Here is a 27,639-nt window from a genome sequence, read left to right as displayed (position 1 = left end):
CTCAAACTGTCATCGAGATATTATGGGCCGTACACAGTGGTACAAAGAATAGCAAAAGTTGCATACGAACTAGATCTACCACAAAATTCACAGATCTACCCTATTTTTCATGTATCTTGTTTAAAAAAGACAGTGGGCGACCATATCAGGCAACTTACTGAGCTGCCGAAGGTAACCACAGAGGGCACTCTAGAGCCTGAGCCTGAGATGATATTGAATAGAAGGATGATTAAGAAGGGAAAGAGAGCTGGAGTAGAGATGTTAGTACAGTGGAAAGGAATGGCTAGCGAAGATGCCACTTGGGTGGATCATGATGAGCTCAAATGGCGCTTTCCTACGCTTGAGGGCAAGCTTTTCTAAAGTGGAGAGATACGTTACGGATTGGAAAGAGACCCTAGTCTTTAGGGGGCTTGTCAGGAGCACGTGGGTTGGGTCAATGAAAATGGGGTCCTTACTCATCTTTATTTGCTTTTATGTTGTTATTTATTTTTATGTCGTTATTTGTCTTTATGTGATAAAGTCTGTGGTGTGTTGCCGTAGGCAACCAAGATTAATAACCTTTCTAACCTAACTACTAAATTGTAAATAGGATAAGCAAGGGTCGATCCCACGAAAAGCGTCTAGCCAAATTTTTCGATGATGTGAACAAAGCTGGGGGGTTTTGAGTAAAACAGAAAACAGTCTTGGCAAAAATCAAAACAAAAACAATTTAAATCGAAATCAATTAATATAACGAAACTTGGTCTACGTCAACATAAACCATCAGAATATTACAACTGATCATTGATGCAAAAATAAATCAATTCTTGTTTAAATATTCACCGTTGGAACTATTTTCCTATCTCTCCTTAATTGTAATTAATTAGGAAACAAGCGATCTTAATTAATCTTACCATTAAACAACCCTAGACAAGCGCTGAAGATTTAATCTAATGGCAGCCTTAAGAATTAGAGAAATCAATGAAGCTAAACAACACAAACACAAGCGGTTGTATTTAATTTAGTTGAATGTTCCTCTTAAGATTACTAATTCCTGACGCAGCAAATTATTAACCCTAATTGCTTCACAAGTTAGAGGGATCAAACAATTACGGATTTGATATCAAACTTAGCAGTAGATTGCAACAAATAATCCACTAGTAGGCCTCCTAGTAATTAAATGCATCAATCATGAAGATATGCACAGAAATAACATTCAATACTCAACACGAAAATTGAACACTAAAATAAAATAGATTAGACCTCACAGTTGGTTGATTCCGAGGTCTCTGTTTCCTTCGACCAAGTTACAAAAGTTTAGCCGCTCATGCCATAAACAAAACTCACAAAGAAAGAAAATTGCAGAGAAGAGAAGAGAGAGGCGTGGTCCCTTTTTCCCAAAACCTAATCTCATCCCTTAACAAAAATCCAGTTCAAGTATTTGAATCCCACTCAATCTCCTAAAAAGAATATTCTAATATCCAAAATAACGTTAATCCTAATTTAATTCTAATTAATTGATAATAAGATAAAGTCCAAAATAAAATAGGAAAGTGTGATTCTGAGCTGTAACTTGCGTGCCACATGTCTTCAAACCTTCAATAATAATTGCCCAATTGATTTGCATGACAAGGCAGAATGTTCCGGACGTCCAGGCATGCGTCAACTTCAAACTCGATTACAACCTTGATGTAGCGAGTATCTCTCCAAACTCAAAACATGAAAGTTGTATATTATTTCTTAGCGTTCCATGGCATTTTGAATCATCTCCATCAGAGCTCGAATGAGAGAGTTATGCCCAGATTACGAAACAATGTCGAAACTATCCGAATTCACTTAATTAGTTCCGTTTTGCAATTAACGCCTCCATTTGCATCCTAAATCAAAAGAATAATAATTAGTACATTTAGGCAACAAATACGTATAAAGAAAAACATTAAGGGGGGTAAATATGACATTTTGTATTCCCATCAGTCTGGTATGTGTTAGTGGGTCATGATGGCTTAGTGGGTTAGTTTATTGTACATGGGTAGTTCCTAATTTAGTGGGGCAGTATGGTTGTGTCAGTGGTTACCATTTGACCAAGTCTATCTGTAAGTCACTATAAGTATTTCATCGTTTCATCAGTAATGGGATTATTCAATTCAAAAACATTCATCAGGAAGTGCCTACACAAATTACACATAATTTCCAGCAACAATAACAGAGAAACTACTCCAGACTGGGTTGCATTTACATTCACAGAGAGTTATGCAGCCTGATGAAAAACACGCAGATTCGATGTCTTTCCCTAAAAAACGATGGGTTTGCCTATCTTGGCCTCTCTTTGCAACCGTCTTCGCAACCTCATACAGAAAATAGAGAACTATGTAGAGTCGTTTTGTGCAAAACAATGGGTTGCTGCGTCGTGACATCTTTGTGCACTTGAACTGGTTGCGCCAACGATTGGACAGTAGTATTCTAGTTTCGAACACGGCGCAGGTTTTGGTTATCGCATATGTACAATGATAAACGTAATACGAAATGTTTACGGCGCCAAAGTCGATTCTTAGGAAATCTCGAATCTGGCCATTTGTATTTAATTCAACAAAGGAAACAATAGTTGTGGCGTTGTTTTACACGGGAAGTGGCGCCTAGAATTCCTGTTACAGCGAAATATTCGCGTCGGGTTTTTCCTTTGTGATGTACGATTGAGAGATCTGCATGTTTGAATCCATTGTATTATTTTCAAGTTTGAAGCATGTGTTTACGTACATGTTATGGCTAAAGATTTTCATGGTGCAGAAAGAAATTATATGGCATTTTCAGGATTGTTTCTTAGTAACTAGTTTGGATCAAAATACATTATCGAAGAAAATTGCAAACAAGGATATTTCGTAAATTACAAAGAAGGTAAATTTAGCTTAAATTGCTCATAGAGATCTACAAAAAGACTTGCGTCTTTAAAAAGCATTGCAAAAGGAGGTGCTCTTTTCTTCTCCGTTTAGTTAATAGAAACAATCCATAAAGGCAAAAAATTCTCTGAAACAAACACGTCATGGCATCTATCTTGTCTAACAAAACTAGAAAATAAATTTGCTAATAGTAGAGGAGTTATACTAGAAAAAGAATTAATTAGCAGATTAAAGAGAGTAACCAGAAGGCTAAATCAATGCCGAATCCCTAGAGAGAGAAAAATTGAATAAATTGAAAAGCATGAAGTTTAGAATCACAACATGTTTCCTCAATGTTGCTACTGTAACATAAATTTCACTGTCTTATTATTGGTAACATTTGAAAAAGAATTACAAATTGTGACAAAACTATGTAATAATATTACCTATTGTATGAAGCACACATATATAAATTAATTATACAGAAAAAAATTGTCTTGTCTTACGAAGACGTTGTAGCATCAATCTGACTGGGATCAAGCACAACTCCATGAATGGTCTTCTTTGCCCTAGAATCTTCTTGGGAAGTTGATGCTGACAGAGCTAGTGACTGCACATTAGGAGGTATAGGAGTTTCGGTAGAGTGACCAGAAATGCAGAGGCACAGAATCATCTGCTGCCAGATTACTTCAATCATTATGCCTCTAGGATTCTCTGCAGTTTCTGTTCCTGGGATCCCCACAAACCGTGCTCCAGGAGGTATCTGCTTATCATTTAAGAAAATGAAAAGGAAGAATCAAATAATCCTGGAATCTTTTCTACACTCCATTGCGTTATAATATGCAAAAATTTCAATATGAACAGAATAGCACATACCTCAATTAGGCCCCTGATGACAAGTTTAGAGTGACCACATCCCCTCAGCTGCAGCATTGTCTAGTTCTGCTTGTTTCGCGATATTAAGAAACTTCTTCTAGTGTTGAAAGACCTAATTGAATATCGGCATATACCAAATTCCCTTTCTCTATCTTGCAGCTCCTTAAAAAAATTCTGCTCAAATTAATAAAGTCGCGGAAAGGAGAGAAGAAAAAAATTAAAGCTTTTAATTTCAGTAAATCCCTTAATTTTTATGTGTCGAACAGATGCATTATGCTGGATAGAAAAGTAGTTTCATAATTTCTTATTTCTCTTTTCACTGGGCTATGATGCAAATCCATATTTGCATCCGAACCAAAGTTGCAAACATGAAAGGAGGACGATTCCATGTAAAGGAAATGATTCAAACTGTGAGATATGCTTACCGTCAAAAGCTCCTCTCTATCATGAGGGATGATATATGTCAGGAATGCTTGTTCTCCTCTTTCGGTACTACATCTAGATGCTGTCAATAATTTGCCCAAGTCAGATGCCAAATCTTTTAATGTTAAAGAAAACTATAAATCTTTTTATATTCTGCATACATTTTAAAGAACTGCTTCACTGCATCATGAGAGGTGTTGCAACTGTTTCTGGCCTGTAGAAGGACTTGTGTCACTTTTGCTTTCAGTGAAACTGACATTAGCAACAAAACCAGTACCAAACCGCGATTTTAATCTGATTGAGGTTCCAATACAGCGGAGCTACCCTTTGCCATGATTCCTATGCGGTCACTTAGAATATCAGCTTCTTCCATTGAGTGTGTTGTCAGGATAATGGCACGCCTTTCTTTGCATCTTGTACTATGTCCCACACATGCCTCCTTGTTATTGGATCCATTCCAGTAGTCTGCAGATCAAATAATTGAAAATTAGAAAACCCTCACATAAATAGATGCATTACTCATGATGAAAAGTTATTCTAATCTGCTTACCGGCTCATCCAGAATTACTAACTTCGGATCACCAATAAGAGCTATTGCAACACTCAGGCGACGCTTCATTCCTCCACTGTAACTCCCAGCTCTTACTTTGGCTGCCTTAGTGAGCCTCACTTCTGCTAATGAATTCTCAGTAACCTGTATTTGAGTTGAAACATTTGTCTTGATAAAAATGACAGAGCAAAGAGTCATTTATGCATAAATGAGCTCATCAAGCAGGGGCATCATTAGTTAATACTATGAACATCTTCAAGGGTAATGTAGATAGACAGTTATCGGGATCTCAAGGCACATTTGGAGTCTTCATTTATATGACCAGAAAAGTAGCTTGCAGGTTTGCAAAGCACATACCGATTTGATTGAATCAGGAGGTAGGCTTTGATACTAGCAAAGAGAGGAGGTGCTCTTCACCAGATAATGCATTCCAAAGAATATCAAACTTTGAAGACAAAAGTTCAAACAAAGGTTAGCTTCATATTGATTTTGAAAGTCACAAATGTGGAAATCATGCCCAACTGTTGTCGAAAACAAGCATATTACTGAGAAAGACAGAGAATCACCTGGGGACAAACGCCTATTATTTTCCGAATCTTTGACATGCCAACTGAGTTTCCAATGGAATTCCCATAATCAGTGCTGATAATAAACCAGATTTTATTGTAACTTCCACTTCAAGTCATATTAAACGTAATTGAAATGTGCATTGACAAAAACACAACACACATTAGACAAGATTTTTACCATCTGCCAGTCACTGGCGTTATGCCAGTCAAACAGCTGATTGTGGTAGTTTTTCCAGCAACCATTGGGTCCAAGAAGACAAAATAACTGATCCTTGCAATGTTTACCATAAACCCTGACGGATAATAAGAAAATAAGCAATGGTTTTAATTTCATGGAAGTCACCAATAATATAAATTTGTACCCCAGTGTCATCTTTCACATTATAGTGACATTTGATAACTCATGACCAAAGAAAAAGGAAATTTGATTGTGATAACATCTAAGAAGAACAAAATACTGTCATCAGAAAAAAAAAAAAAAAAAAAAGTGTCCTTCCATCCATTTAAATTCCATTGATTCAGCGGAGGACCCTTATGGCCAACAACCAAATGAATAAATGTTGGGAGAAATACTGCTTCAATCAATTATACCAAAAACATTAATGAAATATAATTTGAAGGAAGTTATGTAAAAACAAAAAACAAGTGCATTAACAATATTGATATTTAAGAAGAATCTCCTCCATGGAAGCAATACAGCGGTATGTCCAACTAGAATAAATGTCTTTCTTCTACCTTCTCAAGTTAAGATTATCACTTAAAAAGTCATTCTTACCTAACAGCATGGAAAGGTGAAGTCTTCTTGCTTTACAGCAACCTATGTTCCTCGTCCAGGATATGTCTTTACAAGGCCACGTATTTGAACTGCCACATTTGGCTCAACACCTTCCCTACTTGTTTTTAACAATGTTTTCCTCTCAAGAACATCTTCGTCATCTGGAGTAATATGTTCCAATGGAGGGACTGAACCGATACAACTACAAATGCCACCCTCTTGAAGGGAAGACAAAATAGCAATTTCATAATATTAGCCAACTTTATTACCTAAATATAAATAACATAGCCAACAAGAACTGATAGCATAGATTTAATTCTAAACTTGGTTACCTTCGGGCTGCTTCCACCTTTCCCTGTCCAAACAGGGGTTTAAAAAGTAAAACATTGATTTCCTCACACCAGCTTCATTTGCAATACATTATCGAGGTAGATAGCCAATAAAACCATGCAAAAAATGTTGCCAAAAGCCACATGTAGATATCATTCTGTCAAGAACATGAAAAACCACAAATATGAGATGTAATGTCAGTTAATCAGCTTTTTAAGTGAGAGAATAAAATAAATATAGGATAAAAGTTTGAAAAGATTAACGGAGTAGCAATCAAAGAAGAGATGATTTCTTTGCAGATGTAGAGTGAACTATCATGAATTTTAGGATTTTGAGCTTCAAAATTACACAATTGTTATCACACACTCTGTGTCATTTGGTGCACATTGCCCGTCTACTCCAACTTATCCCAATATCTCCAGGTGAGGAAGTTGATCAGCAAGCAGCTTTAGGGCTTCGGCAAGAAGATTAGGTGGGAACAATGACCATATGATTCTATATGTATTAGAAAATTGTTCAGAGTAGGGGAAACCAGAAATTGAACCACCTGTAATGACAAATGAAGACCTATAAGCACAAGACATGTAACTAAAATTCAAGAAATTAGCAGGGAACCTTGCCTGAGTCAAAGAGCCAACTATAAATGGAGAAACCCACTGTTGTGGATGTGACGACTTGCTAATCAAGGATGAAAACATGAAGGCGTAGCCAGTCTAGCATAAGAATCAAAAGAATAGATCAAAGTTTAAAATGTTAAGTATTGTCTGCTCAGTGCGAAAAGAACTCATGAAAAGGGTTTGTAAGGATTGTTCAGGAATGTGCTTACCATATTAAGTTCAAAAAGGAAGAACAAAAGAACAAGACAGCAAAACCATTGTTCAAGAAAAAATCAAATTGGAACATCATTCCAAAAAGAACTATGAAGAGTGATGAAAGAGCGTAATAATTCCCTCCATGATAGCCATGATAACCAGTAGGCAGAATCATAAAGACCCATCATAGTCATGCCTGTTGAAAAACATAAGAAATCATATGGAAATATGAATAATTTTTCAGGGAAGCAGAAATGCTAATCCTAATAAACTTCAAAACATAGACTTTCATACCTGGCGAAGTTGAGCCTTTCTCAGTGACCAAAGAACCAATTTGAAACACCAAACCAAACATAGCAGCTGCAAGAAAAAGCTTGGTCCTATTGAACCTACTACATTGAAAAGCTCCCTTGCAGGAGAGCAAATTCCTTGAGCCCTACAACCCAGCTAAAGCTTGATCTGAACATGCCGGGATCACAAAAATGAAAATTTATTAGTGACCTAACTAGTTAAAAGAAAAAAAAAGTTGGAAGTGTTTAGAATATAGCAAACAATACTATACCTCCAATCATCGACCTGGCAATTTCGCGCTCAGCAGCAATCTGAAGTGGGATTTGAAACTTGAACGTGGGATCTTCATAAAGCCCCCGCCTTGCAACTGAAGTAGAATTAGTCTGTATGCCATAACTTATAACAGTAGCATTTCTATCCACAAAATGCAGGGCTCCTGGGCACCTCAGAGGATTATCAAAAAGCCATTCATCAACTTCAGTTTTCGTTCTAAAAGAAATAACCTGCACCAGACATTCATAGACACAATTTTAATAAATTTTTAACTCGCCAACAAACTTAAATCATACCTCATTTTATTTACCCTTGAAACAAACCACATGAATTTTTTCTACGAAAGAATTGAAAAATCCTCAAACATTTTACATACAGTTCTTTAATCAACAAAAGAACAAAATTTGGCTTAGTTAAATTTCACATCTTGGGATTAAAAAGAGACCCTTTTTTTTTTTCTCATAAACCAAACACAACTTAATCTGAACATATGGGATGATGACAATGTTATAAAATTAGAAAGTTTTGTACCTTATTTGAAGGAATAGCTCTACCGGGATTATTCTTCATAATGGCGCTAACAATTCTCTGAACTCTAACGCTATCATTGCCGCTCCACACAAAGTCAATACACGGTAAGTTCACGTAGAATTTGTCTTCACAAGGGAGGATAGACGGAGAGACTAAAGGTTTTGGGTCCCGAACAGTGCTGTACTCAGTGGAGGAGGAGAAGCGAGCGTCCATAGCCAGCTTAATTATAAACATGAGCAAGATGAAGAAGAGAGAAGAAAATAGTTGGAGAAACGTAGCAGTCTTGTGTTTCCATGAAAGCAGGAAATTTTTCTTGAACAATGCCTTGAATTGTTGAAAAAATAGAGGAAATCCTGTTAGCGTGCTCATGGTAAATGGGTTACTCTTGGTGGGTTTTGGTTTGGTTTGGTTTTTATAAGTATATTGGCATTAAAAGAGCGGGGATTTAGCTTTGGGTGTGTTCTTGTTCCGTTTTCTGGTAACGAAAAGTAAAATTTGTTGAAATGGGATGAAATGAAATGGCTACTCAAGGGTCAAGTCAAATATGTCAGAAAATATCCTAGTTTGCAAATTATGGAATCTGATAGGTGCTGTCCGGCCGAATTTTCCATGAAATGATTGGATAACAGTATGTACAGAATAGAACCAGAAGGGCAATTCGGTCAATTGAGAAGGGCAGATTCGTGTTTTGAGGAAATAATGAGAGAGGAATAAGTCAAAGAACAGCAAACAATTCTGGCATTGTCTTACCAGACCAACCTTTGATTTGCATTTAAATATAAAAGAAATGAATGAATCCCTGTTTCGTTTAAAATACATTGAAGGTTGAGTTTCCAGAATTAAGAGACTAATCAAAGAAGATAATTAAAACAGAACAGTAAATGGCAGGGCAGCTTCCTTGCATTTGTATATTCATTAACAAAGTCCAGATTTTGACCAAATTAATTAAACATTCTATATGTTGTGTTCTTGGAAGTTGCATGACAGATTTTCTTAATAACTTCGTGCACGACGTGTCAATAAGATAACTCCATTATTCAAACTTCAAAATGTTGACTTCAAATTAGTTATATTTTCTTAACGTTCAGACTGTAATCCATGTCCCATTTTGTCTGAATTGCCTCTACTTTCCGTTGGCTTTGTCTGCTTTTGTAATCAACCATGAATCTTAGCTTTCTTCGGGCTCAAGGCATGTAATATACCATGATACTCCTACTGGTAATGGTATATTTTAATCTTTAAAGATCTTCATCTGACGGATATAAAATCTTTGACTATTTCTGGCTTCTTCAATGCTACTAAAAGTCAACAAAAGGGTACTATAGTCATTGTGTCAAGGGCATTCTCGGTATCCAATCTCTATGAATCGACGTCACTAATTTTCTTTGTTTGACCCAAAACGACACGCATTAGAAGGTGAAGCTGTCCATGTGGCTTCATTTTACGGTTACGCTCATAAGAAAAGACGGCCGATTCTTAACGACTCTCAACACTGAAGAACCAAAATACATTTGGCGGGCAATTTCGATCCTTCGTCGGAGAGTGTTTTTAAGTTCAAATATTTCAGAGTAACGTCAATGGCGGCCGGTTTCGGCACTCAGGCCAATGCTTTACTCAGAAAGAACTTAACTTTCCAGGTTTATTCTCTCTCTGTCCAATAAGATCTCCGTCTGCTGTATTTCTAATTGGTTTTCTTCGCATTTTGTTTTCTTTCGTTCAAAAAAAAAAAAGCTTCTTTTCAAAATTATTTCTATTTGATGAAGTTACTTCATTTTGGCATTTTTCAGCTATGTGGGACAATTTTGAATTTTGTGATTTTGGGTTTGTTTCGCAGAGATATATTGAATATATAAATATATTTTTTTTGGGTATGGTAATTGGTGGCCACCCCTTGCCCTTGCTACAACTTGACCCCTTTTAACTCCTCAATCCATCCTTCACTCCATAGGCCACAAGGGTGGTTTATATTGAATATTCTGGTTCGTAATGTTGGAGAAATTCTATTTTATTTGAATTTGTTTCTTTTTCTTTTTCTTTTTCTTTTTCTTTTTCTTTTTTTGCTGGGGTCAATTGGTTTGGCATATAGCTAGAACCAAATTTTCAGTTTCCTAATCTTTTATGCTCACACTGTATCTCTGGCTTGATAAGTGATAAATGTTTTAGTTGATTTTCGTCTGCCAGATTTGTAATTTTATTTGCATTTTCGTTTCTCTGTGAAATTAAAAATGGATAAATTGTAGCTGAGATTGTTATGCTCTGATGTGAACAGAGTTGAAGTGAAATTTAGGGTCTCTGCAAACTAGGTTAAAGTGAACGTATCTGATAATGTTATGTCTGTTCTCTGTTTTGCAGAAACGAAATGTGAAGGCGAATATTCGACTTGTTGCCTTTCCTATTGTCCTCTGCCTATTAATTTTGGCCATCCAAATTCTTCTTGATAAGGTAGTAAGCAATAACGATGACAATAAGTGTGGTTGTATTTGTGTCAGAAGAAATGGAGATGAATGTGAAGAGGAAAGATGTGGGATAGAGCACTCAAATTTGAATCAAGCAGTTTTTTGTCGCATTCCTAATCCTCCAGAATGGCCACCATTATTACAGATACCAGCACCTGAATATCGTGCCGTGAGAAACGATTTTATGACATTTACAGACTTGCCAAATGAATCATGCAAAATTAATGGTTCCTGTCCAGCGATTTTCCTTCTAACTGGAAACAATCGTTCTTTTGGAGAAAGTATGACCCTCTCTCCTATTTCTTTGTTTCGCATTAGTTAGAATTTTTACAATTCCATTTTCTCACTTTTATGTTTTTTAACTTGATTGTAAACTTTAACAGTATTGGGTGAGAATATGTTGCCGAACACTTTTAGTATAAATCCCTCAAATCTTATAGGTAGTTTGGCCAGCAATGTCGCAGTAAGTTGTTTTTCCTGCCCTTTTTCTTAATGCTGTTTGGAATTTTTTTTTAATATTACCTTTTACTTTTGTTCTTGGTATCAACATTGTATCAAGCATCATTCTCTTGATTACAGTTTAAGCCTTGCGGCTAATGCGGTATTTAAAAAATGTCTCAGGGGTCAGAATCGGAGCCGGGTACAAGTCAATTTCTTGATTCTGCTTTTTTTTTCGGATCTTCCAATATATAGTGTTCAAAGTCGGTGCACATCAAATTCTACTATTTCTGCTCGAGTTCAGTTGTCTTCCATTAATATTACACAAGGTATCTGTTTTGTACCCTTGGATAATTTCTTTTGAATATGATGCCCCAAAAATCCTTCAATTTCTAGTAAAATATAAGTCGTCAAGTACGTTGTTCCATGAACGTGAAAAGAATGTTGACTTCACATGAGAATGAATTTGGAGAATGTTACAGATTTTGACATGGCAAAGAAACAAGAAGGTTTCTATCTTCATGAGTTCAGGGAAAGCTCCATCTCCTTATTCATTTAGTGGTTGAATTGCTGTGAGCCATTCTGATTTCCTAATCAAGAATAAAGCAGTACCTTACAAGGCAATTAGATTATTATACAGCTTCAACCATCCAATTGCATTACGATGTTAAAAAGAAATCAATGTGTCTGAGAAAAGAAGGAATGCACCCATTATTGTAAATTTCTGATTATTTATCATTCTTCCTTGATCTAGAGATAAGATGTCTGCAAGGTTTAAATCTGTGGCGCACTAGCTCTTCAGAGATAAATGATGAGATATATAAAGGTTATTTGAAAGGGAACTCGGAAGAAAAGATTAATGAGATAATTGCAGGTTAGTGTACTGGGTTTTCTTATTTGGGATTTTATATGGTTAATATAGTAATATAGAAAATACTTGTGCTTTGACTTCTCTGCAGCCTATGATTTCTTAAACTCTGACCTGAATAAATTTAACATGAGCATCTGGTACAATTCGACATGGAATTCTCCTAGTAGATTGGTGCGGGTACCACGCTTGGTTAATCTGGTATGTATAGAAAATTGTATAATAATTGAGATTTTATTTCTAGTTATGCATTTCTTGTTTCTAATCATTTTTTTGTGATTCCTTCATTAGGCTTGCATTATGAGAATTTATTATATATATAAACTCTTCAAGAATTCTTAAGAACAGACTCCAGTGTTGTGTTCTGAAAATATATATAAAATAAATGAACCAGATTCTTTGATAAATTGAAAATTTAAGAATAAAATACTATGCCCAACCTTCTTATGGGATGTTTAATTTTGTTAACCTTTTTCCTTTCACTTTCATTTTTGAACCAATTAACTACTTAATTTTTTTTTTTCTTGCTAAGGGCATGGTGACTATTATAATTTTGTTTCTTATAATTTAAAATGCAATAAGTATTATTTATCAACTTTGCGGAGGATCACCCTTTTCCATTACATTTAACTCTAGCTTTTCACCTGTCATGGATTTTGTTTTACATATGATCATAATTAACAGGGCTGCCTCAGTAACAATACTGCACCATAATTGTATTTTGCTTTTCTTCTTCTTCTGCTATTCCCACTTTCAGGGTTCAGATTATTTTATATTCTTCTATTTGTTTGCGTGAAACAATAAAACATAATATGCACTGATATGTAAGATTCTTGTATTCTAGGTATCGAATGCCTACCTTCGCGCTCTGCTAGGGCCTAGTGCACAAATGCTATTTGAATTTGTCAAAGAAATGCCCAAAACTGAAACCCAGCAAATGGTGGATTTGTCATCTATTATTGGCACACTGTTCTTTACATGGGTTGTCCTACAGCTATTCCCTGTAAGTATGAAACAGTTAATTTGTATAAAGACCATAACTAAATAAAGATTTTTCTGAGTAATCACACTTGATTATAAATGTTAAAGCAATTTGATGATCCTTTCTGTGTAGTGATGATTGATGAATCATAGTTAGATGCCATATCAGAAGCAGTGTAATACATCCCCATATAAAAATACTTCAAATGAATGTATCTAGTTAGAATTGTTCTTTTAAGTTATCATTTTACCAAAAAGCTTAACTTGATAGTTAATAAATCTATTAATATTTAAACTCTAGCATGCCCCTCAAGTTTGTAAGGCATGTGGATCCATACAACTCACGTATGATGACAACACAAACATAATTATAATTCAGTTAATAGGAAGGAATTCAAACATAAGACCACTTGGTCAACCTGGCTTTGATATCATTCTTACTTACCACTAAAGTTAGAGGCTTAAGCTTCATAAGTAGGGGCTCAACAAGAGAATTTAAACTTATGAGGATCTCAGTTTTACAGCTGTTTACATGCCAAAGAAGTTAAATTCAGTTACATCATCTCATAGGTGTTAATAATGTTGTATCTGATATTTTCTTTCCAGTAGGTGGTCTTGACAACTTTGGTATATGAGAAACAGCAGAAACTGAGAATTATGATGAAAATGCATGGACTGGGTGATGGACCTTATTGGATGATTTCATATGCTTATTTTTTTGCCATATCTGCAGCGTACATGCTATGTTTTGTGATATTTGGCTCAGTCATAGGTAATGATCCAGCTAGCAATTATATATTTTGTTTCATCTTTGAATCAACTTAATTTCATGTGATTCATTTGCAGGTTTGAGATTCTTCACACTCAATTCATACAGCATCCAGTTTGTGTTTTATTTTATCTATATAAACCTGCAAATTTCTCTGGCCTTTCTATTAGCTGTGCTGTTCTCAAATGTGAAGACCGCTGCAGGTTTGCTGCAAACTTTTTTATATATTACAGTAGGGGTTAAATTCCCACATTTTTGTTGTTAATCTGTGAACCAATTTTCATTCTGTGAATGAAAATTTGAATGAGTGCAGTTGTCGGATACATATGCATTTTTGGAACTGGCCTCTTGGGTTCCTTTCTTTTTCAGCGGCTAATTTGGTACATTGAGAAGGCGATTCGTGTTTTGAGGAAATAATGAGAGGAATAAGTCAAAGAACAGCAAAAATTCTGGCATTTGTCTTACCAGACCACCTTTGATTTGCATTTAAATATAAAGAAATGAATGAATCCCTGTTTCGTTTAAAATCCTTGAAGGTTGAGTTTCCAGAATTAAGAGACTAATCAAAGAAATAATTAAAAAAGAACAGTAAATGGGGCAGCTTCCTTGCATTTGTATATTGCATTAACAAGTCCAGATTTTGACCAAATTATTAAACATTCTATATTGTTGTTCTTGGAAGTTGCATGACAGATTTTCTTAATAACTTCGTGCACGACGTGTCAATAAGATACTCCTTATTCAAACTTCAAAATGTGGACTTCAAATTAGTTATATTTTCTTAACGTTCAGATTGTAATCCTGTCCCATTTTGTCTGAATTGCCTCTACTTCCCTTGGCTTTGCTGCTTTTGTAATCAACCATGAATCTTAGCTTTCTTCGGGCTCAAGGCATGTAATATACCATGATACTCCTACTGGTAAGGTATATTTTAATCTTTAAAGATCTTCATCTGACGGATAACAATCTTTGACTATTTCTGACTTTCTTCAATGTTACTAAAGTCAACAAGCAAAGTACTATAGTCATTGTGTCAGGGCATTCTCGGTATCCATTCTCTATGAATCGACGTCACTAATTTTCTTTGTTTGACCCAAACGACACGCATTAGAAGGTGAAGCTGTCCATGTGGCTTCATTTAACGGTTACGCTAAGAAAGACGCCGATTCTTACGACTCTCAACACTGAGAACCAAAATACATTTGGCGGGCAATTTCGATCCTTCGTCGGAGAGTGCTTTTAAGTTCAATATTTCAGAGTAACTCAATGGCGGCCGGTTTCGGCACTCAGGCCATTGCTTTACTCAGAAAGAACTTAACTTTCCAGGTTTATTCTCTCTCTGTCCATGATTCCGTCTGCTGTATTTCTAATTGGTTTTTCTCTCGCATTTTGTTTTTCTTCTCGTTCAAAAAAAAAGCTTCTTTTCAAAATTATTTCTATTGAGTGAAGTTACTTCATTTTGGCATTTTTCAGCTATGTGGGACAATTTTGAATTTTGTGATTTTGGGTTTGTTTCGCAGAGATAATTAATATATAATATATTTTTTTTTGGGTATGGTAATTGGTGGCCACCCTCCCTTGCTCCAAACTTGACCCCTTTTAACTCCTCAATCTCCATAGGCCACAAGGGTGGTTTATATTGAATATTCTGGTTCGTAATGTTGGAGAAATTCTATTTTATTTGAATTTTTTCTTTTTCTTTTTCTTTTTTTTTTTCTTTTTCGTTTTTTGGGGCTGGGACCTGGGTCAATTGGTTTGGCATATAGCATAACCAAATTTTCATTTCTTAATCTTATGCTCACACTGTATCTCTGGCTTGATAAGTGATAATGTTTTAGTTATTTTCGTCTGCCAGATTTGTAATTTTATTTGCATTTTGTTTCTTCTGAAATAAAAATGGAAAATTGTAGCGAGATTGTTTGTCTGATGGAACGAGTTGAAGTGAAATTTAGGGTCTCTGCAGAACTGGTTAAGTGACATATCTGATAAGTTATGTCTGTTCTCTTTTTGCAGAAACGAAATGTGAAGGCGATATTCGACTTGTTGCCTTTCCTATTGTCCTCTGTCTACTATTTTGGCCCTCCAAATTTTTTTGATAAGGTAGTAAACATAACGATGACAATAAGTGTGGTTGTATTTGTGTCAGAAGAAATGGAGATGAATGTGAAGGGAAGATGTGGGATAGACTCAAATTTGATCAAGCAGTTTTTTGTCCCATTCCTATCCTCCAGAATGGCCCCATTATACAGATACCAGCCCTGAATATCGTGCGTGGAAAATTTTATGACATTTACAGACTTGCCAAAGTGAATATGCAAATTAATGTTCCTGTCCAGCGATTTCCTTCTAACTGAAACAATCGTTCTTTTGGAGAAAGTATACCCTCTCTCTCTATTTCTTTTTCTGTTCCGCATTAGTTAGAATTTTTACAATTATTTCCATCTTCTTTTATCTTTTAGTTTTTTAACTTGATGTAAACTTTAACAGTATTGGGTGAGAATATGTTGCCGAACACTTTTAGTATAAATCCCTCCAATCTTATAGGTGTTTGGCCAGCATGTCCAGTAAGTTGTTTTTTCCGCCCTTTTTCTTTTTGTTTGTTTTTTAATCTTTTATTACTCTTACTTTTTGTTAATGTATCAGCATCATTCTCTTGATTCAGTTTAAGCTTGCGGCTAATGTGGTATTATAAAATGTCTCAGGGTCAGAATCGAGCCGACAAGTCATTTCTTGATTCTGCTTTTTTTTCGGATCTTCCAATTATAGTGTTCAAAGTCGGTGTGCATCATTCTACATTCTGCTCGATTCAGTTGTCTCCATTAATATTACACAAGGTATCTGTTTTGTACCCTTGGATAATTTCTTTTGAATATGATCCGCCCAAAAATCCTTCAATTTCTAGTAAAATATAGTTGTCAAGTAGTGTTTCCAGAGTGAAGAATGTTGACTTCAATGAGAATGAATTTGGAGATGTTACAGATTTTGACATGGCAAAGAAAGAAGGTTTCTATCTTCATAGTTCAGGGAAGTTCCCTACTTATTCATTTAGTGGTTGAATTGCTGTGAGCCATCTGCCTCTTACAATCAAGAATAAAGCAGTACCTGTACAGGCAATTAATTACTATACAACTTCAACAATCCGGGATGAGCAAATTCCTTGAGCCCTACAACCCAGATAAAGTTTGGATCTGAACATGCCCGGGATCACAAAAATGATAAAATTTAGTGACCTAACTAGTTAAAAAGAAAGAAAATAAAAAAAAGTTGGAAGTGTTTAGAATATAGCAAACAATACTATACCTCCAATCATCGACCTGGCAATTTCGCGCTCAGCGGCAATCTGAAGTGGTATTTGAAACTTGAATGTGGGATCTTCATGAAGCCCTCGCCTTTCAGCTGAAGTAGAATTAGTCTGTATGCCATAACTTATAACAGTGGCATTTCTATCCACAAAATGCAGAGCTCCGGGGCACCTCAGAGGATTATCAAAAAGCCATTCATCAACTTCAGCTTTCGTTCTAAAAGACATAACCTGCACCAGACATGCATAGACACAATTTAAAAAAAAAAAAAAAATTAACTAATCAACAAAGTTAAATCAAACCTCATTTTATTTACCCTTGAAACAAACCACATAAATATTTTCTACAAAAGAATTGAACAAATCCTCAAACGTTTTATATATAGTTCTTTAATCAACAAAAGAACAAAATTTGGCTTGGTTAAATTTCACAACTCGGGATTAAAAAGAGACCCCTTTTTTCTTTTTGCTTTTCTCATAAACCAAACACAACTTAATCTAAACATATGGGAATGATGACAATGTTATAATATTAGAAAGTTTTGTACCTTATTTGAAGGAATAGCTCTACCGGGATTATTCTGCATAATGGCGCTAACAATTCTCTGAACTCTAACGCTATCATTGCCGCTCCACACAAAGTCAATACACGGTAAGTTCACGTAGAACTTGTCCTCACAAGGGGGGATAGACGGAGAGACTAAAGGTTTCGGGTCCCGAAGAGCGCTGTACTCAGTGGAAGAGGAGAAGAGAGCGTCCACAGCCAGCTTAATTATGAACATGAGCAAGATGAACAAGAGAGAAGAAAATAGTTGGATAAACGTAGCAGTCTTGTGTTTCCATGACAGCAGGAAGTTTTTCTTGAACAATGCCTTGAATTGTTGAAAAAATAGAGGAAATCCTGTTAGCGTACTCATGGTAAATGGATTACTCTTGGTGGGTTTTGGTTTGGTTTTTATACGTATATTGGCATTAAAAGAGAGCGGCTTTGGGAGTGTTCTTGTTCAGTAATCAGTGAGTGAAATTTGTTGGAATGGGATGAAATGTAATGGCTACTCAAGTCAACAATGTCAATATTATTTTTAACGAATCAGAAAATAATTATCGTAAATGTTAAATATCTCAATTTCCATTAAATTATTGAATGTGCAAAATAGAACCAGAAGGGCAATAAGGTGTTTTTTTTGTTGGGGTTGGGGGGGGGGGGGGGGGGGGGGGGGGGGGGGGGGGGGGGGTGGTGTGGTTGATGGATAATGAGAAAGGAATAAGTCAAATAAAGGAAATAACGCAGCAAAAGCAAAACAATTCTCACATTCTCTAACTTTGGCTTTGCATTTAATTGAGACTGTGAGTGTAAAAGAAAAGAATGAATGCCTGTTTTGTTTAAAACGAAACCGTCAAGCCCATCTGCAGGTAATAGAGTCCAGATTTTAACCAAATTAATTAAGATTCTATATGTTAAAGTGTTGTTGTTGTCTTGGAAGTTGTAATGATATATGGAAAGATGAACAGGAGTTCCCTTTATAGAATGGGAATATTATGTGACTTTCATAGAAGATTACGTTACCTTTCATAGGAAGATTTTTACATTATGTCATCTATTATGTTACCATACACAGATCTGTAAATCATGGACCTTCCTTAATAAGATAATAAAATAGTGGGGATGACAGTATGCTAACAAATTCCAGATTAATTAAGTGTTCTTGGAAATTGCATGAGACTTCATGCATGACGTGACGTATCATTCCACCCACAATAAAATTATTCTTCATAGAAGATTAGTTACCTTTATAGAGTATTGACATATGTTACCATACATAGTCCTGTAAATCATGGATATTCGAATAAGACACTTACTGACAAGTGTTTTAACTTTCTATTGGCAAATGCCAGCCATCTGTTCTGCAGGCACCTTCCTAATAAGATAATAAATAGTGGGGATGAGATATAGCTAACAAATTCAGATTAATTAAGATCATATGTTATAGTGTTGTGTTCTGGGAAATTGCTTCAGAGATTTGCTTAATAACTTCATGCATGACGTGGACGTATCATTCCTCCCATGATACAAATTTCTATTTGACCAAAAGGACACGCATTAGAAGGTGAAGCTGTGCATGTGCCTTCATTTTACGGTTACGCTCAAAAGAAAGACGCCCAATTCTTAACGTCTCAACAGCACTGAAGAACCAAAATCCATTTGCGGGCAATTTCGATCCTTCTGGAGAGTTTTTAAGTTCAAATATTTAGAGTAACATCAATGGCGGCCGGTTTCGGCAATCAAGCTAATGCTTTACTCAGAAAGAACTTAACTTTCCAGGTCTATTGTCTCTCGTCCAATAAGATTTTGGCTGCTGTATTTCTAATGTGTTTTCTTCGCATTTTTTTTTTCTTCTTTCCATAAAAGAAAAAGCTTCTTTTCAAAATTATTTCTATTTGATGAAGTTAATCATTTGGGATTGGGAGAAATTCTATTTTATTTGAATTTGTTCTTTTTCTTTTTTATCTGGGGTCAATTGGTTTAGCATATAGCTAGAACCAATATTTCAGTTTCTTAATCTTTTATCTCACACTGTATCTCTGGCTTGATAAGTGATAAATGTTATAGTTGATTTTCGTCTGTCAGATTTGTAATTTATTTGCATTTTTGTTTCTCTGTGAAATTAAAAATGGATAAATTGTAGCTGAGATTGTTATGCTCTGATGTGAACAGAGTTGAAGTGAAATTTAGGGTCTCTGCAAACTAGGTTAAAGTGAACGTATCTGATAATGTTATGTCTGTTCTCTGTTTTGCAGAAACGAAATGTGAAGGCGAATATTCGACTTGTTGCCTTTCTATTGTCCTCTGCTATTAATTTTGGCCATCCAAATTTTCTTGATAAGGTAGTAAGCAATAACGATGACAATAAGTGTGGTTGTATTTGTGTCAGAAGAATGGAGATGAATGTGAAGAGAAAGATGTGGGATAGAGCACTCAAATTTGAATCAAGCAGTTTTTGTCGCATTCCTAATCCTCCAGAATGGCCACCATTATTACAGATACCAGCACCTGAATACGTGCCGTGAGAAACGATTTTATGACATTTACAGACTTGCCAAATGAATATGCAAAATTAATGGTTCCTGTCCAGCGATTTCCTTCTAACTGGAAACAATCGTTCTTTGGAGAAAGTATGATCCTCTCTTCTATTTCTTTGTTTGCATTAGTAGAATTTTACAATTCCATTTTCTCACTTTTATGTTTTTTAACTTGATTGTAAACTTTAACAGTATGGGTGAGATATGTTGCCGAACATTTTAGTATAAATCCCTCAAATCTTATAGGTAGTTGGCCAGCAATGTCGCAGTAAGTTGTTTTTCCTGCCCTTTTTCTTAATGCTGTTTGGAATTTTTTTTTAATATTGCTTTTCTTTTGTTCTTGGTATCAACATTGTATCAAGCATCATTCTCTTGATTACAGTTTAAGCCTTGCGGCTAATGCGGTATTTAAAAAATGTCTCAGGGGTCAGAATCGGAGCCGGGTACAAGTCAATTTCTTGATTCTGCTTTTTTTCGGATCTTCCAATATATAGTGTTCAAAGTCGGTGCACATCAAATTCTACTATTCTGCTCGAGTTCAGTTGTCTTCATTAATATTACACAAGGTATCGTTTTGTAGCCTTGGATAATTTTTTTGAATATGATGCCCCAAAAATCCTTCAATTTCTAGTAAAATATAAGTGTCAAGTACGTTGTTCCATGAACGTGAAAAGAATGTTGACTTCACATGAGAATGAATTTGGAGAATGTTACAGATTTTGACATGGCAAAGAAACAAGAAGGTTTCTATCTTCATGAGTTCAGGGAAAGCTCCATCTCTTATTCATTTAGTGGTTGAATTGCTGTGAGCCATTCTGATTTCCTAATCAAGAATAAAGCAGTACCTACAAGGCAATTAGATTATTATACAGCTTCAACCATCCAAGATTACGATGTTAAAAAGAAATCAATGTGTCTGAGAAAAGAAGGAATGCACCCATATGTAAATCGATTATTTATCATTCTTCCTTGATCCAGGATAAGATGTCTGCAAGGTTTAAATCTGTGGCGCACTAGCTCTTCAGAGATAAATGATGAGATATATAAAGGTTATATTGAAAGGGAACTCGGAAGAAAGATTAATGAGATAATTGCAGGTTAGTGTACTGGGTTTTCTTATTGGGATTTATATGGTTAATATAGTAATATAGAAATACTTGTGCTTTGATTTCTTGCAGCCTATGATTTCTTAAACTCTGACCTGAATAAATTTAACATGAGCATCTGGTACAATTCGACATGGAATTCTCCTAGTAGATTGGTGCGGGTACCACGCTTGGTTAATCTGGTATGTATAGAAAATTGTATAATAATAGATTTTATTTCTAGTTATTCATTTCTTGTTTCTATCATTTTGTGATTCCTTCATTAGGCTTGCATTATGAGAATTTTATATATAAACTCTTCAAGAATTCTTAAGAACAGACTCCAGTGTTGTGTTCTGAAAATATATATAAAATAAATGAACCAGATTCTTTGATAAATTGAAAATTTAAGAATAAAATACTATGCCCAACCTTTATGGGATGTTTATTTTGTTAACCTTTTTCCTTTCACTTCATTTTTGAACCAATTAAAACTTAATTTTTTTTCTTGCTAAGGGCATGGTGACTATTATAATTTGTTCTATAATTTAAAATGCAATAAGTTATTTATCAACTTTGCGGAGGATCACCCTTTTCCATTACTTTAACTCTAGCTTTTCACCTGTCATGGATTTGTTTTACATATGATCATAATTAACAGGGCTGCCTAGTAACAATACTGCACCATAATTGTATTTGCTTTTCTCTCTTTTCTATTCCCACTTTCAGGGTTCAGATTATTTTATATTCTTCTATTGTATGCGTGAAACAAAAACATAATATGCACTGATATGTAAGCTTCTGTATTCTAGGTATCGAATGCCTACCTTCGCGCTTGCTAGGGCCTAGTGCACAAATGCTATTGAATTTGTCAAAGAAATGCCCAAAACTGAAACCCAGCAAATGGTGGATTTGTCATCTATTATGGCACACTGTGTCTTACATGGGTTGTCCTACAGCTATTCCCTGTAAGTATGAAACAGTTAATTTGTATAAAGGACCATAACTAAATAAAGATTTTTTGAGTAATCACACTTGATTATAAATGTTAAAGCAATTTGATGATCCTTTCTGTGTAGTGATGATTGATGAATCATAGTTAGATGCCATATCAGAAGCAGTGTAATACATCCCCATATAAAAATACTTCAAATGAATGATCTAGTTAGAATTGTTCTTTTAAGTTATCATTTTACCAAAAAGCTTAACTTGATAGTTAATAAACCTATTAATATTTAAACTCTAGCATGCCCCTCAAGTTTGTAAGGCATGTGGATCCATACAATCACGTATGACGACAACACAAACATAATTATAATTCAGTTAATAGGAAGGAATTCAAACATAAGACCACTTGGTCAACCTGGCTTTGATATCATTCTTACTTACCACTAAAGTTAGAGGCTTAAGCTTCATAAGTGGGGCTCAACAAGAGAATTTAAACTTATGAGGATCTCAGTTTTACAGCTGTTTACATGTCAAAGAAGTTAAATTCAGTTACATCATCTCATAGGTGTTAATAATGTGTATCTGATATTTTCTTTCCAGTAGGTGGTCTTGACAGCTTTGGTATATGAGAAACAGCAGAAACTGAGAATTATGATGAAAATGCATGGACTGGGTGATGGACCTTATTGGATGATTTCATATGCTTATTTTTTTGCCATATCTGCAGCGTACATGCTATGTTTTGTGATATTTGGCTCAGTCATAGGTAATGATCCAGCTAGCAATTATATATTTTGTTTCATCTTTGAATCAACTTAATTTCATGTGATTCATTTGCAGGTTTGAGATTCTTCACACTCAATTCATACAGCATCCATTTTGTGTTTTATTTTATCTACATAAACCTGCAAATTTCTCTGGCCTTTCTATTAGCTGTGCTGTTCTCAAATGTGAAGACCGCTGCAGGTTTGCTGCAAACTTTTTTATATATTACAGTAGTGGTTAAATTCCCACATTTTTGTTGTTAATCTGTGAACTAATTTTCATTCTGTGAATGAAAATTTGAATGAGTGCAGTTGTCGGATACATATGCATTTTTGGAACTGGCCTCTTGGGTTCCTTTCTTTTTCAGGTCTTTGTTCAAGATCAATCATTTCCAAGTAAGTTAAAATGCAAAATGAAGTTATTCTCTCGTTCTTGTTTCTGTTTGTTTGAACATGAAATAGTATCACTCGTCATGTGATTTATTCTCTTTCTGCAGGAGGCTGGATCATTGTAATGGAGTTATATCCTGGCTTTTCTCTTTATCGTGGGTTATATGAATTCGGACAATATTCCTTCAGGGGTCACAACATGGGGATTGATGGTATGAGGTGGGCAGATTTGGCTGACAGTAGAAATGGGATGAGAGAGATCTTGATTATCATGTTGATTGAGTGGTTGTTGGTGCTTGCTATAGCTTATTATATAGATAAAATTGTGTTATCTGGAAGTGCGAAAGGTCCTATGTTTTTCTTGCAAAACTTTAAGAAGAAACCTCATTCATCTACTCAGAGGCCTATTTTGGGAAGGCAGGGATCTAAAGTCTTAGTTGAAATAGACAAACCTGATGTCGTTCAGGAGGTAGCTTTTCTTGTTTCTTGTTGAGTTACTTTATCTCCTTTTACTGGTACAGGTTTCTGAAGAGTGTTGATAAGTGCTTGATATATAGACCAGCAGGTTGGTCTGTAAAAACATTGATTTATCTTTTGCATCCACACAGTGAAACATATTGTCTGAAGTAGTGATCCATCAGAAAAGATTTAAACTATCCACATCTATAAAAGCAAATCCATGATTTTTTTCCCTCTATCCTACAGTATTGTTCCACATCAAATGCTGCTCCCTTAAATATTTGAAACAGAAATTTTGCTGTATCATTTGTCATAGAAGAAGTAATTTGTTGATGCGGCTCTTGAGTGTGGTTCTACTGCTTGTAAATGTTGTGGGGCCTGGTATCAGTAATTAAAATTTTGCTGCTTATTTAACTTATATAAATCTATCAATTTCTTATTATTGGGTCTTCACTGGTGTGATCTGACTCAGTTCTGTCTATAATTCTAATTTTGCTCATCTTTTTACTGTCCAGAGAGAGAAGGTTGAGCAGTTGCTGCTTGAACCAAGCACAAGTTATGCAGTCATCGTTGATAACCTTAGAAAGATATATCCTGGAAGGGATGGTAATCCTGAAAAATTGGCTGTAAAAGGGCTATCTCTTGCTTTACCTTCAGGGGAGTGTTTTGGCATGCTTGGTCCTAATGGCGCTGGCAAAACCTCTTTTATTGGTATGGTAAGTATAATAAACACTTTGTGCTCCCCAAGATAAACATGGCTGAATATTCCCTTTACATACTTTTTGGGACCAAATCAATACAGCGGCAAGGCTCTTAGGACCCAGAAATAAGGAGAAATAAAAATCTTTTGGTTATATTACAGAGCTGTTTACTGTTTAAAACATTCTAGCCACTTACATTGCTTCTAGAAGATGTGTATCTACTTTATTGTGAGAAGTTTTGCTTGTTGTGGACTCTTCTTGCATCCTCAGAAATAAATATTTGCTGTGCTTTATGCAACATTGAAGATTTATTTTTTGTTAACAGATGATTGGGATCACAAAGCCAACCTCTGGAGCAGCATTTGTTCAGGGTTTTGACATACGGACTGAAATGGATACAATATATACCAGCATTGGTGTATGCACTCAGGAAGAGTAAGCTAGAAATCTTTTCCTTCTATGGCAGAAGAATTCTTATTATCCTGTACTCAAATGTTGAAATATTTTGACATTTCATTGTATTTATTGGACAATTTTAGCCTGCTGTGGGAAAACCTAACAGGAAGAGAGCACTTACTATTTTACGGCAGACTTAAGAACCTCGAAGGTTCTGCCTTGAAACAAGTAAGTCAGTTTTATCATTTACTTTTGACCTTTTGTTATTGGATAACTGATACTTGTATCAGGATTTGTAGATAGAATTTTAATATAAACCCTTGGCTTTCTTCTATTTTCTGTGCTTTCCCAATGGAAATTGAATAATTTTAAATAATCTAAAACTATTATGGTTTAGAAACAAGGAGCAGTTATAGTACAGAAAATTTGTACCAAAGAAGTTATTGGGAGTTAATCCGAAAGTAAATCTGCATCTCTTGCATATATTCTGCTCTAGCTGCTCCATCAAAATTCTAACACAAAGTTCAGTCTTATGTTGGAGGTGGGGTGGAGGATGGGAAGAATAATAAGCAATACTTCTTTTGCTAGCAATATTCACCAAGTAAGAACTTTTACTCTCTTCTCTGTTCCTATTTTGTTACCGTAGGCAGTAGAAGAATCCCTCAAGAGTGTCAACCTGTTTCATGGAGGGGTTGCCGACCAAAAAGCTGGGAAATACAGTGGAGGTATGAAGAGGAGGCTGAGTGTAGCCATTTCACTGATAGGGGATCCCAAAGTATGTCACCGTCTCTCTTCAATGTTTTTGTAAGACTGAGAACTCTCAGATAATTGTATCCTACAATGCTACTTTTGGCTAATCCTTCAAAATTTCACAAGGTTGTTTATATGGATGAGCCTAGTACCGGATTGGATCCAGCTTCAAGGAATAATTTATGGACTGTTGTGAAGCGTGCAAAACAAGGCCGCGCAATTATTCTCACCAGTACTCTCTCTCTCTCTCTCTCCCCAACACCCATTTACAATCAATGAAAACATAAGTCTATCTCCCTTTCTTTCTGGTTTATAGTTTCATGGATGCTAGTTTAGGTTGTCTCTCTTTATCATATATGTTGACAGCAGAACTAGAAGATTTTCCCATCAGTATAATTGATAAACTTGCTTGAATGTTTTCCAGCCCATTCTATGGAGGAGGCAGAGGCCCTATGTGACCGATTAGGAATTTTTGTAGATGGCAGCTTGCAATGCATTGGAAACCCAAAAGAGGTAAACTTAAAACAATCTATTGTATCGTGTAGGTACAACTCATAGAATGTAAACGTCTTTTGCATGATGAGCTGACTTACAGAATTGGAGACCTTTTTCAATATGGTTCATTGGTTCTCAAGTTGCAGCTCATTGTTGCATGAAGTTTTATGACACTGAAAATCAACAGTGCCAGTTTATTCCTTAGCACTTGAGCTTACTAGATAGTCTTCTGTATTATTTGAGTAGCAGTTTTCTGCTTTAATGATTAAACAAGTAGTTTCTTCATTCCATGGTACTGACTTCGAAATAATATGGTATTTGACAGTTAAGGGCTAGATATGGAGGATCATATGTGTTCACAATGACAACATCTGCGGATCATGAGGCAGAAGTGGAGAGTATGATAAAACATCTCTCCCCAAGCGCTACTAAGATATACCAAATATCTGGAACCCAAAAATTTGAGCTTCCGAAACATGAAGTTTGGATTGCAGATGTATTCCAAGCTGTTGAGGATGCCAAGCGCAGGTTCACAGTTTTTGCTTGGGGTTTGGCTGATACCACTCTGGAGGATGTCTTCATCAAGGTTGCACGTAGCGCCCAGGCGTTTAACAATCTGCCATGATTTGTCACATAATATTAGATTATTCTTGAACTGCTTCTATAGTGTGGATCGTATATCCGATTTTTGGGATTGACAACATTACTCTAGTGGCTTTTTACATTCTTGAAACTGTATCTAGGTTTGAAAATGTAATAACAAATATGATGGCATATCTTTGTGATTAGTTGCCATTATTTCATCTAGCAATATGTTATGACTCCAAATGGTATTAGGCTTTTTTATTTGATGTTGCCTTTAGGAATAAGGACAGGGCAGCCTTAGTATGAAGGGTGTGCCATCCACTTCATGTTTTCAGTTTTCCTTAAAGTTGTTTTAATAAAGTTAGGGTCAATTAGGTAATCCACCTCACTCCTACTCCAACTTGGAAAAGGAGAATTTTGTATAAATAAGTGTGCAGATTGTAGTAGGGTTCTTATCTTTTTCGGTCAATAAAGGTTTGGCTTCTATGGAGGTAGTTTCCCTCGAAGTAAACTCTTATCACCCCTTTTCTCCATTATTGTTCTGCTGAAGCATTGCAAAAATAGGGAAAATAAACCAGTCCAAGGGCAATCGCAAGTTACGTTCGTTGTGTCAAGTTGACGTGCTTAGCCTATGGGATCAAGCCCTTCCGTTTACGAGATAGTCCAACCGCGTGCACAACAGATTGGTATTAGAGCCAGGCATGGCTGAGCAATGACTAGAGCGACTTGAATCAGAAGTAGGAAGTTTGAAGGTGGAACAGGGAAAGAAGTTTCAGGAGATAATTGACTCTATGCAGGAATTGTTTGCCGCTATGAATACCAAATTGGATCGCGTTAGCCAGGAACAAGAAGGGGCATCGAACAACGTACAAAGTAAGGGCGGGCATTCT

General features: G+C 35.6%; 2 protein-coding genes and 1 pseudogene across 2 annotated transcripts; 2 read left to right on the top strand and 1 right to left on the bottom strand.

The window, feature by feature from the left end:
• Positions 1–3,354: 3,354 nt before the first annotated feature.
• On the bottom strand, positions 3,355–18,012 carry LOC116120433 (annotated as a pseudogene).
• LOC116120435 (ABC transporter A family member 7-like) lies at positions 9,663–12,050 on the top strand. Its single transcript, XM_031406385.1, has 5 exons — positions 9,663–9,919; positions 10,635–11,019; positions 11,122–11,201; positions 11,360–11,505; positions 11,931–12,050. The coding sequence occupies exons 1-4, from the start codon at positions 9,860–9,862 to the stop codon at positions 11,429–11,431; spliced, it is 597 nt and encodes a 198-aa protein (XP_031262245.1). The 5' UTR covers positions 9,663–9,859; the 3' UTR covers positions 11,432–11,505; positions 11,931–12,050.
• A 1,346-nt stretch (positions 18,013–19,358) lies between the features above and the next one.
• Positions 19,359–26,864, top strand: LOC116120432 (ABC transporter A family member 7-like). The gene is made up of 15 exons (XM_031406384.1): positions 19,359–19,418; positions 19,895–20,160; positions 21,155–21,273; positions 21,355–21,464; positions 22,813–22,975; positions 23,050–23,175; positions 23,286–23,369; positions 23,471–23,832; positions 24,338–24,538; positions 24,849–24,958; positions 25,063–25,147; positions 25,566–25,694; positions 25,796–25,901; positions 26,094–26,182; positions 26,490–26,864. The coding sequence occupies exons 1-15, from the start codon at positions 19,359–19,361 to the stop codon at positions 26,787–26,789; spliced, it is 2,310 nt and encodes a 769-aa protein (XP_031262244.1). The 3' UTR covers positions 26,790–26,864.
• The last annotated feature ends 775 nt before the right edge of the window (positions 26,865–27,639 follow it).

The sequence above is a fragment of the Pistacia vera genome, unplaced genomic scaffold (genome assembly GCF_008641045.1).
Source record: "Pistacia vera cultivar Batoury unplaced genomic scaffold, PisVer_v2 Contig932, whole genome shotgun sequence".
NCBI lineage: Eukaryota > Viridiplantae > Streptophyta > Magnoliopsida > Sapindales > Anacardiaceae > Pistacia > Pistacia vera.
The sequence above is the reverse complement of the archived record's forward strand: the minus strand, read 5'-3'. Positions and strand labels throughout refer to the sequence as shown.

What these genes read in the sequence shown, in the direction of transcription:
- LOC116120435 (XM_031406385.1), top strand. Translation starts at nt 9,860, where the DNA reads ATGGCGGCCGGTTTCGGCACTCAGGCCAATGCTTTACTCAGAAAGAAC. An exon ending in GAAAGAACTTAACTTTCCAG is followed by an intron (nt 9,920 to 10,634) that starts GTTTATTCTCTC and finishes TCTGTTTTGCAG; the next exon opens with AAACGAAATGTGAAGGCGAA. An exon ending in CAATCGTTCTTTTGGAGAAA is followed by an intron (nt 11,020 to 11,121) that starts GTATGACCCTCT and finishes AAACTTTAACAG; the next exon opens with TATTGGGTGAGAATATGTTG.
- LOC116120432 (XM_031406384.1), top strand. Translation starts at nt 19,359, where the DNA reads ATGGCGGCCGGTTTCGGCAATCAAGCTAATGCTTTACTCAGAAAGAAC. An exon ending in CCAGCACCTGAATACGTGCC is followed by an intron (nt 20,161 to 21,154) that starts GTGAGAAACGAT and finishes TCCTTGATCCAG; the next exon opens with GATAAGATGTCTGCAAGGTT. An exon ending in AAATGTGAAGACCGCTGCAG is followed by an intron (nt 23,176 to 23,285) that starts GTTTGCTGCAAA and finishes GAATGAGTGCAG; the next exon opens with TTGTCGGATACATATGCATT.